Genomic DNA, 19,310 nt, shown 5'->3' with positions numbered 1-19,310 from the left:
TCTTCCTCCTCCCTTGCTCCTCTTTTCTCTTCTCTCTTCTCCTCTCTACTGGTGTGCGCCCTTTCTGCTCTCATGCGACTTGCGGAAGGCAAATGAGACAACGCAGCCGTGCAGGCGTAGGGGCGGAGTGATACAGGAGGGCCGGATTTTTCACCGTCTCGTTTGGTGACAACTAATTTTCACCAAATTGTATAACGAAAATTGCATCGAAACTGCAGCCGTGCACTTCAGGCCTTCCGCCAGCGCCACGTTACCTATTTTCGTTATATGGTTTGGCAAAAATAATATTTTTACCATACGGTAGGCGAAAACATGTTTCCAGCGAACCGCTGGACGAATAGGTATTATTTTTAAAATTTTCTCATTTTTAGTATTATTTCCACAATATCTGTATATAAAAATAATATAAAAAAATTCCTCGGATCACGACGAGTTGATTCTTGGAACAAAACTGACAATCTGCCAATCCAGCCCATGGCTGAAGCCTTTCGCTCTCCTGTGTCCAATCTCCAATGCAGTCTTTGACTAGTGGTGATCACGACGTAGCCCACAGTCCACACTACGCTCCCAAAAATCCTTCCCCTCCTCCCCCTCATATCCCTATCCCTCGAATGGAAGCTGCGCCCCACCCGCGGCAGCAGCACCGGCGGCGCCGGCACAACTAAATGCGCCGCCCCCTCGCCGCCGCAGTACTCCGCCTCCGCCTCCTCTCCTCCTCCACCTCCCGGCCCCGCCTCCCATCTCCCTGCCACCTCCTCCTCTCCCGCCGCGACGACGAGGACGCCCGCGAGGGCCCGTCGTCGCCCCCGCCTCCCTCCCTCTTCTCGCCCCGCTCGCTCCTTACCACCGCGTCCGGCGCCGCGGGGCTCCTTGGCCTCCGCGGGGGCGGGTGGCAGGCGCTAGCTCCCGCGGCGTCGCGGCCCCCCGGCGCCATCGCCGACGCGCCTCCCGAGCGGCTCACCATCTCCCGCAGTAAGAAAGGACGGATTGCCGCCGTTTCCCTTTCCTCTTTGATCTCGCTTTGTTGTTTGTTTGGTAGATTAAGTGTTGTGTCTGTTGAGGTGCTGTTGGTGGTTCTCCTTTGGTGCAGGTTATTCTCTTCGTGTGGCCAAGGGCAAGAAGAAGGCACATTTCGACGATGAGCACAGGTTATTCCCTTTTTTTCTCTTCTCTTTCAGAACATTACGTATCCAGCAACATGTTGTTTATAGTTTTATGATGTTTTGTGTTTCGGCTTGATGTTCTTTGTGTTAAAGGCAAAAATCTAATTACCACAGTGACTTGACACACCATGTTGATAATTGGGGAAGGGCTATGGAATATGTGCTTGTGTGCTATGACGGGGCAGAAATTCTATTGCCTCTATGTAGTGACAAGAGAGATATGTTATTCCTCTTACCTTGAGGAGCAGGGTAATGTGGGGACTGGGAGGCATGGGATAATGTAAGCTTTAGAGAAAATTGTCGTTTACCTACTCCTTTTTCTGGGCAACAAGTCATTCCGCTGATCACTGATCAGGCGAGGAAAAAAAGGTCCACATTGAATTGGTTTCGGGTTCGTGTGGACTATGAGTCTGAACAATGATGCTCCCCGATAAATACTTATTGCACACATCCCTTTTATTCTTTCTCACTATGATAATAAATGCAATTACAAAGGACTATTGATGTACATTTCGTTTGATGTAATTCTGATGGAATGTGACCCCAGCCATCGAGCAGTTTACACGGCACTGTGCTGTAACTTCCTTGTCTTCTCGCTAAAGTTTGGTGTGTGGATTTCGACTTCAAGTCATGTTATGCTAGCTGAGCTAGTGCATTCAGTTGCAGACTTCGCTAACCAGGTAACGTTAACCTTTGCTATGGCAGTTGATGTTTATGCCTTTCTTGTCTATTTCATGACCAGGACAAAAAAATACAAGGCCTAACTGTTTATAAAATTTCAGGCTCTTCTTGCATATGGTTTGAGCAGCTCAAGGCGTGCTCCAGATGCTATTCACCCGTATGTATAGTTAGTTATTTTGGAATGCATGCTTTGTCAGCAAATAAATGGAACTTTCTTTACTGTACTTTTCTTTGTTTGGTAACTTCATTCCGGTCTTTTTTATGAAAAAAGTAAAAATATCATGGATTGCTGATCAGGAAAAGGCCTGCTATTAATTATTACTCCAATTAAATAGTAGTCATTAGAAAACCAGCGACAATATTATATGAGACATGCGATAAGCTGCAATGATGCCTTGTATCTTGACAAAGGTTAATTCTTGCTTAATCTCTTTTGCAGCTATGGTTATTCAAAGGAAAGATTTGTATGGTCACTAATATCTGCGGTTGGAATATTTTGCTTGGGTTCAGGTGCTACCATTGTGCACGGAATTCAAAATTTATGGAATTCTCAAGTACGATGTTAAAGTCTCAGTTGATTCGCTAGAACTTTATGCACATCATTCCATTTTATTGTCAAATGTTAATTGTTATTACATAAGTACAATGGTCATATCCTTATACTTTTATTTGACAGCCCCCGGAGAACATTCACTATGCTGCATTAGTGATTGGTGGCTCGTTCCTTATTGAAGGTGTTGCATGCTTGCTGCTACTTCTCCCATCCATGTGTTTTTCGTTTTTTTGGTCTATTTTAGCTATACTTGACTTGAGTAATCCTGTTGTCTGTTAGGTGCTTCACTTCTTGTTGCTATAAAGGCTGTTAAGAAAGGTGCTGAAGCAGAAGAAATGAATATCTGGGACTACATTTGGCGTGGTCACGACCCAACTTCAGTTGCTGTCATGAGTGAAGTGAGTAGTGTGACTACCTAACAATTTTTTTTCATGTAGTTTAATCACTGCATCCTACTGATTTTCATTTCTGCCATACCTGATGGTTACTTTAGTTTAATAGACATTATCATCTGATACTGTCATCTTAATTAGATTTCTTGTTCAATTACCATTCATTCCCTATTACTTTTCTGCCTTGATTTCATTCTCATATCCAATATTGTCCTGTAGGATGGTGCTGCTGTTACAGGCCTTGTTATTGCTGCAGCATCTTTGCTGGCTGTTCAAATGACAGGAAATGCTATGTATGATCCAATTGGTTCGATCATTGTCGGCAACCTACTGGGAATGGTATTCTATTTTTTGTTGGTTCATACTTCATACTTCATACTTCTTTCACTTATGTTGTCTCGTATTTATTCTGTTTTTACAGATAACTAATTGAGAAAATAAAAAAAAAAATCTCTGTTTTTTGTCTGTGCTTGAGTGTTAAGCTACTTTGGTGTGTCAATCCCATAACCTTGATCAAATTGAAAAAAAATTAATGAATTGTTCTTTAATTATTCTGATGTCTAAGCAGTGAAGCAAAGCCATGTCTTCAACCATTTGGACCATCTCTACATGAATATATCCTGGCCAGATACCAGAACTGTAGCATTTCTATTCATTATTAAACATAAACTATCAAACTCTTGTCTTCCTCTTTCTCTCCGTGTTCTGTCTCTTCTGACTAAATGTTATGGAGTGCCTAAAGGGGCAAGTGATGGTGCACTGCTACAGCAGTAACACGAATGGCGCCATTTCCATTGTTGGCATGCAAGCAATGTAATAGCAAAATAAATTCCTTGTCCCTAAAGTCCTGCCATTCTCCTCTTGTCATGCCTGGTGGTCAGGACACGAGGTTGCCACCCTGGCCCCGATTCCATGGTATATATCACAGCAGGAGCCCTGCTCTGGCACCAACGACGTCAATCCATGCTAATGTGGTCAATATGCATGTGGCAGTTGTTAGGTGGTACAATACTTTAATATTACAGGGGTTATTTGGATTCTTGAGTTCCGAGAGAACCAAAATTAGTTAAACTTTTTGAAAGCCTAACCATCTGAAACCTTCCTTTGTTATCATGAGATTAAACTAGGATAACAAGCACCAGTTTTCCCAAAACTCAAAATTTAAGAAAACTTGTTTTCTTTATTTTATGGAACTCAAAATAGAAATAGTAGAATAACTAACTCTAACTTTAGAGTTTAGATAAATGTTTTCGATTCTGGTCAAGATTTACACAAAAATATGTTTATGTTTATGTAAAGTCCAACAAAACTTGTTATCCAAATGACAGCGACTTCTAAATGTTTTCATTCTGGCTAATTTTTGCACTTCTGATTGTTTGCTGATGATTTGGTTCTCCATTTTGATCATTTTCTGTCCATATCTTGTTCAGAAGCAACTGTTCAATAGCTCTGCTCTCTTTGCAGGTTGCTATTTTTCTCATTCAAAGGAACAGGCATGCTTTAATTGGCCGGGCCATTGATGATCATGACATGCAGCGAGTTCTTGAATTTCTTAAGTCTGATCCGGTGGGCTTTTGGACGTCCTAATTCCAGAAAGGCTAAGAAGCTTTGTCATGAAGCTGATTTTCTAGCTTCTTGCAGGTTGTAGATGCTCTTTATGATTGCAAAAGCGAGGTGATTGGACCAGGATTCTTTAGGTTCAAAGCAGAAATTGGTATAGCCCTTATATTATGACATTCTCCAGCTTTAAAGCAGTTACTTCAGTGTCATCACTTTCAGTTAGTAATTTAGTATAGTTAGTATATGTGATAGCATGGCCACTCCTGGGCTGAGGTCATTGAATATTGTACCCATTGTTCCTAATCCTGGGATGGCTCCTTTTTGAATTTGATCTGAGCTAGTCTTGTTTTACCAGTTCAGAATGTAGTACAATAGGAAAAGTCGGGAAACAACGAGTCACACTTTACGATTATTGTGTTTCGTGATGAGTGGCTGAAGTTGCCTGGTACATGGTAATTTATGACAGTATTCTCAGGGATGCGAGTGGGTACCAACTAATCCAAACAAGAAAATGAACTAGCAATAGGTAGAATAGCACTTTAGTTGGATGGAGTGAGTTTTGGGTCGACTAAAAAAAAAAAATCTAAACTTGCATCCCTAATTCTATACGATATTGACCTGACTACTGCTGGCAGATGGTTAGAAGTTGGTACCAGCCAGCCACCAGCTATACTGGCATACGAAACCTTGTTCAGCTGTTAATCAAGACAGACAATTTAAGCATGTTCTGGATAATCATCATTGTTGAACACTTTGGATGGTTAATCTTGTGTGTTTCTTTTTTGTGAAGTGAATTTTAATTAGTAATTAATTAAGTTGATTTGTTCCATATGTACAGAGTTGTCATACCTTGCAGTAACTGTTTAATATAGAAGGAAGATGCACTGCAGCAAACTAATTCCTTATCATAGCTCAAATTCATTTGTTGAACTCGTAGTACACTATTACTCGAGGTTGGAGATGTCTGCATTTGCTACTGGGCAGTTCCCTTCATGGTTTTCCCAATGGGTTTAGCTTTCTGTTTGCATGTCTGTTGGGGAAGGCACTGCTAGAGCTTAGAGCGGATAGCAGCATAGCACTTCATTTCCAGTCGAAATCCCTACCTAGGTTATTTATTTCCAATTATTTTGTCTTTTAGTGAATGTTCTTATGAGTTATTTTTGCTCTATTACGCTTCATTTCGAACTTTGATGATTTGTATTCCAGTCCTGTTTTTTAAAATCTTCTGTAATTATAACTTTCTTACATGTTCTTGGCATTTCTTTGGCCTAATCATGTCACAGATTTCAATGGAGTTGTTCTGGTGCAAAATTATTTGGAAAGGACTGGGCGTGGAACATGGGCGAAACAGGTGTCTTTTTTCTTCTTCTTGAAAATATTGTCTACAGTAAATAGTTGATGTTCTTTTTGGTAGCCGTATTCTTATGTTGGTAATGTAGTGAAATAATTGCTAATTTCATGTGCTCTTTTCTTTAAATTCTAGGTTATTTTATCGCCCTATTACTTGTATGGTCAAACGGTGGCTAAAATTTGAACTCAGTTAATGATTGATGTTTAGTTGCTCATTCAGCACAGGGATATTATCCGGCACATATCATTACACCAGGGTTAAACTAATACTTCTGTGTTGCTAACTAGCAATAATGGAAAATATGAATTAGGTACGATTTCCTTATTTTTTACATGGGGAAATAGTAAAGAAAGATGTCAAGGAAAGTAGGATCTGTCCAAGTTAACAGTTGCTTGACAATGTGAGCTGTGGCCTTGTACACTTCTTGATCTCTTTCTTTTTATTATTTTCCTTTCACAGTTCCGGGAGGCTGCGATGTCCAAGGATGACACTGAGTTACTAACGGTCATGGCTAACTACGGTATGTGAAACATGTTGATTTAGAGATGGATTTACGCTTGTTACCTTGGTCTGAAACCACTGCTTCTATAGGTGAGGATGTGGTCGATGCTCTAGGGTACGAAGTGGATCGGCTGGAGTCAGAGATCCAGAAGATTGTGCCTGGGATTAAACATGTTGACATTGAGGCACACAACCCAGAAGGGCTTTCTCTGTAGAGCAGAAGTTTTGTAGGTTATCAGTGTACACTGCATTAATTGATCACACTCTGATCGATGTCAATTTGATTCTTTTGACATTTGAATATATCCCCCCCCCCCCTTACATTGCGCTGCCGTTTTTGCCAATGTAAGAATCAGATGGCTATTATCTGTAGCAGAGAAAAAAAAAGGATGTAGTTGAGGGCAATACGAGCTCGTTCCTGACATGGAAATATGGGTATGGTTTTTGGAGAAGTTGGCTCCTGGTAAAAAAAAAAAAAAAAAAAACTTGAGCTATTTGGACATATCCTTGCTCCAGCATCACCTGATTATAGTGTTATCCTGACTTTGCTCCTTGGAGTGGAACAGAATGAACTATAGATCCGTGACAATAGAACTATGGCTGGCTCCGAGAACCACCCTACAAGCGGTTCAACTTGGCTTGGTTCCTGATAACCTCATAAGCCTCAAGTTCTTGTGTAGGGTTGGCTATGGGCACTAGTTAATTTTGTGAGCCTCGACTTCTATTTTTCTTTTGTGCCATTACTTGTACCATGTGACTTTTTTTTGTCTTTATGTAAGACCATCTTCAACCACATTCCTTTCATTTTTGTTCCCTTCTCGATTCTCATTCTCATTCCCTTTATTTTCTCTCATCTTCAACAGCTTCCTTTCGAGGAGAATCGTGAAGGAAAAGAAGAGAGAATTCTGTCCTGAAGGGAATGGCTCTGGGAATTTCTTCGTAACGGGAACCGTGAAGGGAACTCGTTGGAGTGCTGAAAAGAACGAAAATCCTTTCACGACGGGATTTTCGCTCCCGTAGGGAATCCTTTGTGCATAGTCTAAGGAGGCCAAATATGTACCGTCCATCACGGCCCTGTGTGGTGGAGCACCGATTCTAGTTTTTCAGCTCAGGAGCCTTACTTCTGAAAATGTTCGCATCTAGGGAAGGATGACAAAAAGGATTAAGTGTTTGGCCCAAATTTCAGTAATGAGAATTTTCCTTACAAGTTCTTCCAAATGCGTTAAGGGTCATGTTTGCTACGGGTTGGCAAAATTTTGCACGAGCTGGAGCTAGGCTCATGAGCCCATTTTGTTTGGCCAGAATTCGCGACTACGACCTAGAAGCCACGATTTCACACCTTCATCGCCTATCTCTCCTACTTAAAACGCTTGTTAATGCTTCCGTCATGCGTGGTCTGCCATCCCGCATCCTTCGTCCGCCCCATTGCGCATCACGTTCGCACATCCGTCCGATTCGTCCTTCGTCCACCCGCACACATCACGCTTACTCTCAAAAACCCTAGTGCAGTAATCCCCCCACTCCTTCGTCTGCTCCTATATTCAGCCTCCATCCAACCTCGTGCTTTATCGGACACCATCCTCTTGCTCCTTGCTACCTCCGGCTACCCTGCTTCCCCATGCTGCAAGCTAGCCACCTCTGCTGGCCTCTACATCGGACCGATCCGCCGCCCCTCTACTTGCTCATCCTCCTCAGTGACTCCACCCTTGCTTCCTCGCTGGTCCTCTCGCATCACCGCCCAGCTGTTCTCCCCAGCCATATCTCCAGCTCCACTGCTGCCTCACCAGTCATTGGATCCGTCGCTGCTTCGCTAGCTCGCCGGCATGCTCGTCGGCCTCTCAGGCCCTGTCGGCCAACCACCACGCTTCTCGGTGTTGCCCTTGCGATGGTCGCTGGGATGCCGGTCCTTCTATTCAGCTTGTCCTCGTTGAGGGAGGACACCAAGTAGGCCACCACCAAGCTCAGAATAACACAATCAAGTAGGAAAGGCCACCCTTCTTCCCAGGCCTGATCTACGGCCTCATTGTCGTGTCCCCGGCCCAATCTCAATTCTATCGCCGCCTCGTCATCCCGCAACCCGCCTTCTCGGCATCTGGCTCTGCCGCTGCATCACCAGTGTAGCGAAAATGACCATAGTAGGCCATGATTGTGATTTTGGTGATTGATGATAACATAGTCATTGTGACTAACATGTTTATCAAAAATATATGTTAGTAGGTGTCACGTCCCAAATCCTTAATTACACAATTAAGCATAATCATGCTTCTTAAGAATTATATTTAATTTTTTATAATTATATTTCGGAACGCTAATGCAATTCATCTAAAGTCAATTGGATGAGATAAATGAATTCAGAAGAGAAAATAATGAAATTTGCAGCTAGAATGGGCCCTTTCTTTAACATGTGGGCCCACCACCCTAACCACCTAGAGGGGCAGCAGCCACCTGCTCCCTCTCTCTCTCCCTCACTCCCTCACTCCCCCACTCCTCCCTCTCCCTCTCTAGCTAGCCAAAGCAAAGGAGGAGCTCCCCCTCTCACTCTCTCTCAAGCATTCTCTCCCTCTCCCTAAAATCCGACCTCAAGAGAAGGATTTGAGGTATTCATGTGGTATTCACACGATCACAAGCTCATGAGCTACTCATCTTTCCAATTCATTTTTGTTTTCATGGAGGAATTGAGTTATTCTTGAGTTCTTTAGATGTTCTTGTGTTTTTGGAGCAAAATGTAGTTTTGGGCGAATTTGAGCTATGAAGTCGTGTTGCTAGGTTGATAGTGAGTTCTAGACTCCTTGAACTATCCATAACATGTTTCCCTTAGGCTTCGAGAGGCTCGCAAATCAAATCGACCCCCAAAACCCCTCGAAAACGGCTGTTCTGGACAGCCCAGATAATCCGGCTAAACCTGAATACTCCGGGTTCAAGAGGAGAAAGCCCATTGAATTGTATTAAAAAATTGTTAGGGTTTAGTGTGCAAGTTGGGTCTAGAATCCTTTGGATAGGGCATATACATATTTGTATAGCATAGATCTGACATGCGAGTCAAATCGCCTGAGGGAAATTTTTGAGAACGTCTAAGTTTGCCTCACCCGGATAATCTGGGTAAGCTCGAAGGTTTCGAGTAAACTGACGAATTTAACCGAGCACCCTCGCCCGGAGCCTCACCCGCAGTGTTCGGCACAACCTGGATAGTCTGGACCAACCTGGAGGTTCCGGGTTAAATCAAAAATGGCTAACAGAGAACCCTCTCCCGGAGGTTGGCCCGAAGGCTCCGGAACCCGGATACTCCGAGTCAACCCGGATACTTCGGCCTTCTGATATTTTTACGACTTTGTTTAGATCACTTAGTGTGACATTAATTTATGTGTCTTGCACATCTAACATGTTTTTATACGTATTGTGATATGCATTGTTGCGCTTCAATCATACTCATCATTGCATGTGTTCTTCTCTAGTGAGCGGAGAATCGGTGCGTGACCTGATGGTGATTGAAGACGATGCCCGTCTCCCCGAATTTTGCGAGTGTTGCGCAGGTAGCATAAGGCAAACTCCAGAGAAGCAAGGCAAGTATCTAAGCATACTTATCCCAATACTTCGTATCTCGTATGGTATAAATTGATAAATATGCCTTATGTATGTATGCATGAGTTTGAGTCGATGTCGGAATACGGTGGGTAGAACCTATGTAGATGCATGATCTTTTCCTTCAATTGTTGTTGATCCATGATGTCCTTGTAGCCCAGGCATTATCATGTTAATGTCTAACTTAAAATGTGATACGAGTTGCTTAGTATTGCATAGGTTTACAGTAGAAGTAGAGCAATGAAATGTTTCATCATTCGCGAGCATAGGCTTAATAATTACTTACACAATGATATCGATGATGAGTTGATGAGTGGTGAGCATGAGAAGAGATGTGAGCGGTGTTAGGGGTATCATCTACCCTGGAGGAGATTCCTGGGGTAGTTCTGGGAAGGAGCATGGATACCATAGACTGCTTTGCATCAGTTAAGCACCGATCATTAGCTGCCGTTGTCTTAAGCACTTACCGTACTCACCACACGCCGATCTAATGGTAAGACGAGCCGAATACCTTTGTAGCTGTGATTATTTGGGCCTAAACATCAACGGTGTGAGCGGGCGGGCTTGGAAGAGGTATCTAGTTTGCTTCAGGAGTAGTTCTAGATACCTCCGTGTCGAGCGATGCATGTATCAAACTGTTAGGGCTTATTGGGAAAGGTTGTCACGAGTACCCCCTTATGTGCACTTTAGCGGGTGGCACAAGCCAAATGGTTCTCGTGTCATATGGGTAAAGGAGTATCCCCTACAGGGTGTAAACAAATTTTAAAATGCCACGCTCTCAGTCATGGCAATGCCTTCTGTCCATGCGCACCATTATAGAGTTTCGTTGTAGATTGTGGTTGGTTATGTTGGTTATGGTGGAGATGGTTCGTGTTACATTTATGTTCGTTATAATTCCAATTACAATCATGTATAGTTGGTCTTTGTAGGGTATAGTGGTATTGTTGTTAGTTAAGTTTAGATGCTCACACATGTATGTGTCAAGTTGCTTTTGCATGTAAATTTTACTTAACCATGTGACCATTTTCTTGCTAACATCCAAATGCATGATCCTTAGAGTCAGGATAATTATAAGTTGCCCATTATGGATTAAGTCTTGCGAGAACCTTCATACTCAGCTGCTCTACAGGTTTTGCAGGTGAGGAGGAGTTGGTCTTTGGCGACTTCAGGCCTGCTGAGGGTGGTAGCGGGTATGAGCAGTGCATCCTACTCTGTTGGTGTGCTTTTGTGATGGAGCCTAAGGACATGTAGCTCCATGCTGCTTTGTTGTATAGTTTTAGTCTTCCGCTGTGTAGTTTATTTTGCAGGTTAGGAGTTGAGCAGATTTTAGTCTCCTCCTAGCTCTCTTTTACTGTAAATTGTAATAACTTGGTGAATCCTTAAGAATTTGTAATATAGTTTAATTACTTGCTTTTTGTTAAGTTGTGTTGTAATACTATATGTTGTAAAGGTATGTATTCTGATCCTAAAAGTAAACATGTGCCGGGACTACCGGAATGGCATTCTAGTTAATCATCGAGGTTGTGATTGTGAATAACGATCCTCCTGGTGATTAACTAGAATACTGTTTGGACGGTTCCCCCACAGTAGGTCTCATGGATACAATACATCAAGAAGCCACCACAATCGAGATAAAGTTTGATTGAATTGGAGAAGTCCCAGGAGAATTGACTTCACCGAATAGTCCAGTGCAGTCGAGTTTGCACTCACTAGAGCGTTGTGCATAGAGACTGATAGCCTCACCGGATAGTCCGGTGTTGTATGTGTTGAAATCACCGGAGAGTTTCTAACAAAGGGGAGAAGGCTGAGGACCTCACCGAATGGTTTGGTGATCTGCACTGGATAGCACTGGAGCATTTCTTGCTGAGAAGAATGCAAGTGCAAAAACTGAAGATCAACCCACCAGAAGGTCTGGTGCTTGGTTTGTGCAAACTGGAGTATAGCACCGGAGCATTTCTTGCAGTGCCGACTACAAGTGCTGAAGAATGAAGATCAACTCACCGGATAGTCTGGTGATCCTAGAGATCAATGCACCAGTGCATTTTACATAGAGTAGAAGTGGTGCGGTCTGGCTCAAGATAACTCACCAAAAGGTCGGTGTCGGATTTGAAGGCACATCGGAATATCTGGTGTCCATAGAGGATTTGAGTGGAGTTCTAATGGCTAGTTTCTGAATTTATTCTCACCAGATGATTCAGTGTTAGTACTATTATTCTCACCGGATCATCAGGTGTTAATAGCTTTTCTGAGCCATTAGAAAAACGGCTAGTTGGTGGGTTTGAGGCTATAAATACCCCTCAACTCAGTCATTTAATGTGTTGCATGTTGCTGGAGTCTAGAGAAAGCTCATACACACTTGAGAAGACATCCAAGACACCAAAGTGCTTAAAGTGATTATCTAAGGAGATTAAGTACAACATTACAGAGTGTTTAGTGTTTATAAGTCTAGAGTGAATTGTAGCTAGGTGTTGCAGCTTGAGTAAGGGATCAAGGTGTGATCCTAGCTTGTACCGAGTGGTACGTCAGCTCTTTGGAGTCTTGGTGACTCGCGGGCATCTTTGGCCTTAGTGGCTCAAGCTTGATGACCCTCTGACTTTGTGTGGAGCGGCAGCAAGACATGTGTACGGAGAGGTGGAGAACCTTGCCTTGGTGGCTCAAGCTCCAAAGCGATGGTAGTGGTAGTGGTGAGACCTTGCCTTGGTGGCTCATCATGCTTGAGACATTGTCTTGGTGACTTGGTAGTTTAAGAGCTGTGATCGGAAGAGACATGTCGACCAGGAGCATATCCTTTGTGGAGCTCCAACATGGACTAGGGATGTTATTCATGCCATTGATACCACGGGATAAAAATCCCTTGCGCTGAGTCTAGGTGTTTGGAGAGTCACAAAAGAAGGAATGAGACCTCGCATCACCAACAAGGAGAGGCAATTAGATGTATCGGCGAAGAGTATCATTTTATCATCTTTAAATGTTAATGCATTTAATTATATTTATTCTCTCACCAATGCATATGATATTTGGAATAGTCTCATTGAAATACATGAAGGCACAAAGGATGTGCGTAATGAGAAATATCATGTGCTTGTTACTAAGCTCAATAGCAACAAACAATTTATCCATGAAAGTGCTCTTAACATGTACTCACATTTGAATATTCTTGTCAATGAGATTAATGGGCTAGGTTTGACACCAATTGATGATGATCAAGTGGTGAGAAGAATATTTCAATCTCTTCTTCCAAAGTACAAGTTGATAGTCTCCATCATCTACGAAAAAAATGACATCAAGAAGATGACTCCAAGTCGAGTGCTTGGCAAGATCACCACCCATGAGATGACCATGAACACGGAGAACACGATGGTGGAAGCCTCTTCCTCATTCGACGCCAAGAACCTTTCTCTCATAAGCAAGCAAGTACTATACCCACAAATGAAGGCGAAGATGAGGAGACGAGCAAGAGTCAAGCTCAAGAGAAGATGATGGAGATGAAGAGAGCAATGAAGATAATGAGAAAAGCACATCAAGTGATGAAGAAATGAATCTTGAAGTCACCAAGCTCATCTCTCAAGTGGAGAAGAACATCAAGAAGATCAATGTCAAGATTGATCAACAAATCTTCATGAAAGACTTGGTCAAAATTATTGATCGCATCAAGAAGGAGAAGAAGACCAAGAGCAAGAGGGAGACAAGGGAAAGAGCCAAAGCATTTGTAAGCATGAGAAGATGGGTGAGTGAAGATGGAGATTTAAGCTCAAGTGATGAGAGCTTCGCCACCCACTCCTCCAAGAGAAGCTCTACCTCAAAGCCATCATCACGCAAGTCATCATCGCGTAAGTCATCACACAAGTGCCTTATGGCCAAAGGTGTGGATATTGATGTAAGTGATGATAAATCCGATAAGGATTCTCCCTCATATGATGAACTCCTTCATTTGATCAATGAGCAATAAAGGGCTCTTAAGAAACAAACAAAAGAGCTTAAGAAATTCAATACCCTTAATAACATTCATGCTACCTTTGTTTCTAATTATGAGCAATTATTGAGCAAATTCAATTTGCTAAACAAGGAGCATGATGAGCTTAAGGCTAAATTTGAGTGCATTGAATATCAATCTAAGGTCCCTTTAGAGCAATCTACCTCTCTATTTAATTTCAATTATAAGGTAGATGATTTAATTGATTTATCTAGCTCACCCCTTTGCAATGAGATATGTATTGAGAATGCTCTTGTAAAACTATTTAATGAACTCATTGCACAAGAAAATGATGAGCTCAAGTAAGAAGTCGAAAAGCTCAAGAAGGACTTGACAAGATTAAAGGGCAAGAATCATGTCCAACCTCCTCAAGATAACCATACAACCATAGTGAAGAAGCTTACGGAGGTGTGCACCGTGACATTCTTCAAATGTCATCAAGAAGGCCACAATTCCTTTCAATGCAAGAAAGTCAAGAAGGAGACTAAGGAGAAGAAGAAAGCAATGATCCTTTCCAACAAGATCTCCAACATCTACACCAAGCCCAACTACAAAATCAAGACCAAGAGCAACCACTACAAGCTCAAGAAGAAGAACAATGGTAAGGTGGTTGCACATATGGTTGGGAGAAAGAATTGGGAGTAGAACCAATCCATTTGGATGCCTAAGGAAGTAATCACCAACATGAAGGGGCCCTAATCGGTTTGGGTTCCAAAGAAGACTTGAAGTCCATGGTGGCTGTGGGATTTGGAGACTTGGCTCACAACATGAAGTGAAGGTTCAATCGAAGAAGCGAAGTACATAAGTTTTGGCGCTTTGATGAAGATCATGATCATCGTATACCCAAATTTCTATCCAAAGATAAAAAGCTAATGGAGCTAGATGTAAAATCTTTCAATTGTTGTAGCTTATTTGCCTTGTCTAGGATTACGTATGCTTATTTTAATTTATTGCAATGCCTATTGTAGGTTTTCATATGGTAGGTTGCATGTGCTTGTTTCTAACTTATGAGCAACATATATGGTTTATTTGTTGTAGGTCCCTTTCATGGCATTAGTTTCACAATTGATATCTTTTATGTGTCATAAATCAATCCATAGGGTACCGTTCCCCTTGTTATTAATAATAAGTGCATATATCTCACAAGTATTCAAAACTTGTATACACACATTTAGGAAGGGTTGTGATTTGAGACTGACATGTGTTGCTAGATGTATCTTTTGTAATCTCATGGAGAAATCAACACATCCCCGGAGGTATACAATTCTTAAATACTTCAATTGATATCATTGTCAATTCATTTCTACATTTAAGCTACCTACATGCATGATATGGCTTAAACTTCCTACCTCTACTTATTGTCTAGATGTGCATATATCGCTACATTCCTAGAAGTGATATTCACAAGTGGGTCTCATTATATGTATGCACACATAGAGGGGGGGGGGTTAGATTCTATCATGTGAGTTTAATGAATTATGATCCTTATTCGTTCTTTTTTAATTGATATCAATGCCTCCTATCCTCACAATTGGTATCATGAGTTATATCCTTACAATTGGTATATATTTTCAATTGGTATCATTTCATTGGATCATGATTTATGAAGTTCTCTCCTATGTGCTCTAACGCTCTTTCTCGAGTTCAACATATATTTGTAGCTCTTTTTGAGATTGTTGACAAAGCGGGAGAAGTTTCATAACCAAAGTAAGAAGCAAGATATAAGATGTCTAGGAATTCCGAAGTTGACAAAGGGGAGAAGAAGAAGATACAAGAAGCAACATGAGTGAAGGGATCAGTGACATCTTAAGAGGAGGGTGAATTATGACACTTACAACTATTTTCTCTCCAAAACAACATAAGATAAACCTATGTCTAATTCTATCCAAAAGTTCTCTAGGTTTATCTAGTGTGTCTACTCTATCGATCAAAGTAGTTGCAACCTATCTAAGAAGGTAAATTACAAGAATGTAAATGCAAAAAAGTAAATAAGGTAGAGAGAGCAAACTCGGCACAAGGATTTTTTTTTTCCATGGTATCGATGGCATGAATGCCACCTCTAGTCCACGTTGGAGCTCCACAAAGGATATGCTCCTGGTTAGCACTTAGTCACAGCTCTTGAGCCACCAAGTCACAAAGATAAGGCCTCCACCCGGATAAGCCACCAAGCCACCAAGGCAAGGTCTCACCACTAGCCTCTCTTTCGGTTTCTTGCCACCTTGATCACTTTGGAGCTTGAGTCACTAAGGCAAGGGTCTCTGTGTCCCCATACACGCTTCTCATCATCGCTCCACACTAAGTCAGAGGGTCAACAAGCTTGCCAACGAGTCACCAAAACTCTAAGGTACCACTTGGTACAAGATTGGATCACTCCTTGATCCACTCTCTAAGTAGCAATCACCTAGCAACACTCTTTCTAGTCCTATAAGCACTAATCACTTACTAATCTTGTGCTTAATCGCCTTGGATAATTACATTAAGAACTTTGGTGGCTTGGATGTCTTCTCAAGTGTGTATGAGCTTCTTCTAGACTCCAGCAGTATGCCACACCTTCAAATGACTGAGTTGAGGAATATTTATAGCCTTAAACCTGTGCACTAGCTTAACCCAATGGCTCAAAAAATTTGTTAACACCGGATGATTTGGTGAGAATAATAGTACTAACACCGGATCATCCGGTAAGTACACTCTAAAAACTAGCCGTTGGAACCCCACTCAACCCTCTGTGAACACCAGACACTTTGGTGATACTTCATTTCCACCACTGGACTATCCGGTGAGTTATCCTGGGCCACCCAAGCCTTTCCTTCTTCTCTGTATAAATTGCTCCGGTAAAAGCATCCGGTGCACATCACTTCATCACCGGACTATCTGGTGAGTTGACTTCAGGCAACAGAGCCAATGCAACCCTCTCTGGAAATAATACTCCAGTGTACAAAACATCCATTACTGGACCATCTGTTGCCTTGAACTTCATTGTTCAACACTTGGCACCCTGTGTAAATTAGTCCTGAGTTAAGCCTCCAGTGTGTACAACACATACACCGAATCTTCTAGTGTGTTCACCTCCTTCTGTCCATTTGCACTGTTCATTATTCGATGTGTGCAACACATTGATCACCAGACCATCTGGTGCTTTGATCTTCAAGTTCAATGGTTGTAACCTTCTCTGGACAAAATGCTCCAGTGTGTATCTTCTCTGATCACCGGACCTTCTGGTGAGGTCTTCAAGCCTCTCTCCCCTTTGTCAAATATGCTACGGTGAGTTCAACACCCAGAGCACCGGACCATCCGGTGAGGCAAATCTTCTTAAGACTTCTGCAATTCAGTCCAACTTTGTCTCGACTATGGTGGCTTCTTCATGTATTGCATCCATGAGACATACTAACATTATTCTTGACAAACAAGTTAGTCCCATTGACTATATTTTCATTAATCATTAAAATCACAATCATGGCTTAATATGGCCATTTTCACTACAATGAGGCACCTAGGTTGACAAAGAGGAAAAAGTTCTGGTATGAGTTGATCAAGGGAGATAGTGGCAATGGAGAAAGAGGGAGCCACAACAAAGGGAAACTAAATGGTAAGAACATGCATCCAAGAAATGTGGTAAGGATTTTTGCTATTTATGATTGCCATTATTTATTATTTGCCACTTGCTTTGGTTGTGTTGTGATCAATCACCAAAAAACAGGGAGATTATAGAAAAATAGCTCTATTAGGCTATGATTGTGATTTTGGTGATTAATGAAAACATTGTCATTGGGACTAACATGTTTGCCAAGAATATATGTTAGTATGTCTTATAGATGCAATATATCAAGAAGCCATCACAGCCAGGATAAAGTTTGATTGAATTGGAGAAGTCCCAGAAGAATTGACCTCACTGGATAGACCGGTGTAGTAGAGTTTGCACTCATCAAAGCATTGTGCATAGAGGCTGATAGCCTCACCGGATAGTTTGGTGCTATGTGTGTTGAACTCACTGGATCATTTCTGACAAAGGGGATAAGGCTGAGGACCTCACCGGATAGTCCAGTGATCTGCACTGGATAGCACCGGAGCATTTCTTGTAGAGAAGAATGCAAGTGCAAAGATTGATGATCAATCCACCGGAAGGTCTGGTGCATGAGTTGTGCACACCACAGTATAGAACCAAAGCATTTCTTGCAGAGGCGACTGCAAGTGTTGAAGAATAAAGATCAACTCACCGGATAGTCCGGTGATAACAGATATGAATGTATCGGAGCATTTTATAGAGAAGTGGTGTGGTCTGGCTTAAGATAACTAACCGGAAGGTTCGGTGATGAATTTGAAGGTACACCAGAATGTCCGGTGTCCACAGAGGCTTTGAGTGGAGTTCCAATGGTTAGTTTCTAAGTTTGTACTCACCGGATGATCCGTTATTAGTACTACTATTCTCACTGGATTATCTAGTATTAACAGCTTTTCTAAGCCGTTGGGAAAGTAGCTAGTTGGCAGGTTTAAGGATATAAACACCCCTCCACTCAGTCATTTGATGTGTGGAATGCTGTTGGAGTCTAGAGGAAGCTCTTACCCACTTGAGAAGACATCCAAGCCACTAAAGTGCTTAAAATGATCATCCTAGGTGATTAAGCACAAGATTAGAGAGTGTTTAGTGCTTATAGGCCTAGAGTGAGTTGTAGCTAGGTACTGCAGCTTGAGGAAGGGATCAAGGTGTGATCCTAACTTGTAGTGAGTGGTACGTTGATGCCTTAGAGTCTTGGTGACTCGTCAACATCTTGGGCCTTGATGGCTCAAGCTTGTTGACCCTCCGACTTGGTGTGGAGTGGTGACAAGATATGTGTTGGAACAAGAGTTCATCTTGTCCCAGCAAGTACGGCGAGAGTTTCTTCTAAGGAGGAGACTCAAGCTTGGAGATGAAGTTTGAGAGGAAGGAGCACCACAAATGTACTGATAGTAAAAATATGGACTTGGCTAGGGAGAGTATCACAGGAAGATTTGTGATTATGCTCCTCCATACTGTGTTGAGCGGGCTCCTTCTGACCTCCCTCTTCCAGGTGACCACGACCCCCTATTTATAAGGTAGTATGTAGCTTAGTGTACAAATTATCACGATGTACAAATATCTAGGACCTGGCCGAATTACTAGACCTTATCCAAGATAACTACCTTTTACCCTACATAGAAGATAAATATCTACCGTGGTACTATTTTGGTGCCTGCCCCTGAGGGGTGAGCCGGTTACCAATTACAGCCTGGCGCCGCTCTACCTGGGGTGTCAGGATGACTTGCATCGTGTTGGGGTGTCAGGATAAGCACCACTTGCACCGGCATTAATTGCCCATCACCTCACGTCAAGTCGGTTGCAGGGGGGTGTCCTTTCTTCCTAGATATTATCTTTGGAGGCCTACTGCATCTTTAGGCTTTAGGAGGCTGCATGGGCATCAGAGGGGCGGCTTGAAGTGGTCTGCAGCCTCCGGGGATAAGGCCTCCTACTAAGTTTAGAGGCTGAACACTCTGGGGAGACTTGTTGTAGCTTCGAGTCGTCGGAGGGCCACGTACGTGCTGG

General features: G+C 42.4%; 1 protein-coding gene across 1 annotated transcript; it reads left to right on the top strand.

Annotated features, from left to right (window-relative positions):
• The first annotated feature begins 516 nt into the window (after positions 1–516).
• Positions 517–6,631, top strand: LOC133923974 (metal tolerance protein C4-like). Its single transcript, XM_062369309.1, has 13 exons — positions 517–972; positions 1,091–1,148; positions 1,711–1,843; positions 1,946–2,001; positions 2,284–2,398; positions 2,521–2,578; positions 2,677–2,795; positions 3,009–3,128; positions 4,254–4,355; positions 4,431–4,503; positions 5,633–5,700; positions 6,160–6,220; positions 6,292–6,631. Exons 1-13 carry the CDS (start codon positions 666–668, stop codon positions 6,414–6,416), a joined length of 1,395 nt encoding a protein of 464 aa, XP_062225293.1. The 5' UTR covers positions 517–665; the 3' UTR covers positions 6,417–6,631.
• The last annotated feature ends 12,679 nt before the right edge of the window (positions 6,632–19,310 follow it).

This window comes from Phragmites australis, chromosome 7 (genome assembly GCF_958298935.1).
Source record: "Phragmites australis chromosome 7, lpPhrAust1.1, whole genome shotgun sequence".
Classification (NCBI taxonomy): domain Eukaryota; kingdom Viridiplantae; phylum Streptophyta; class Magnoliopsida; order Poales; family Poaceae; genus Phragmites; species Phragmites australis.
Note: the sequence above shows the minus strand (reverse complement) of the source record. Positions and strands in the feature narration are given on the sequence as shown.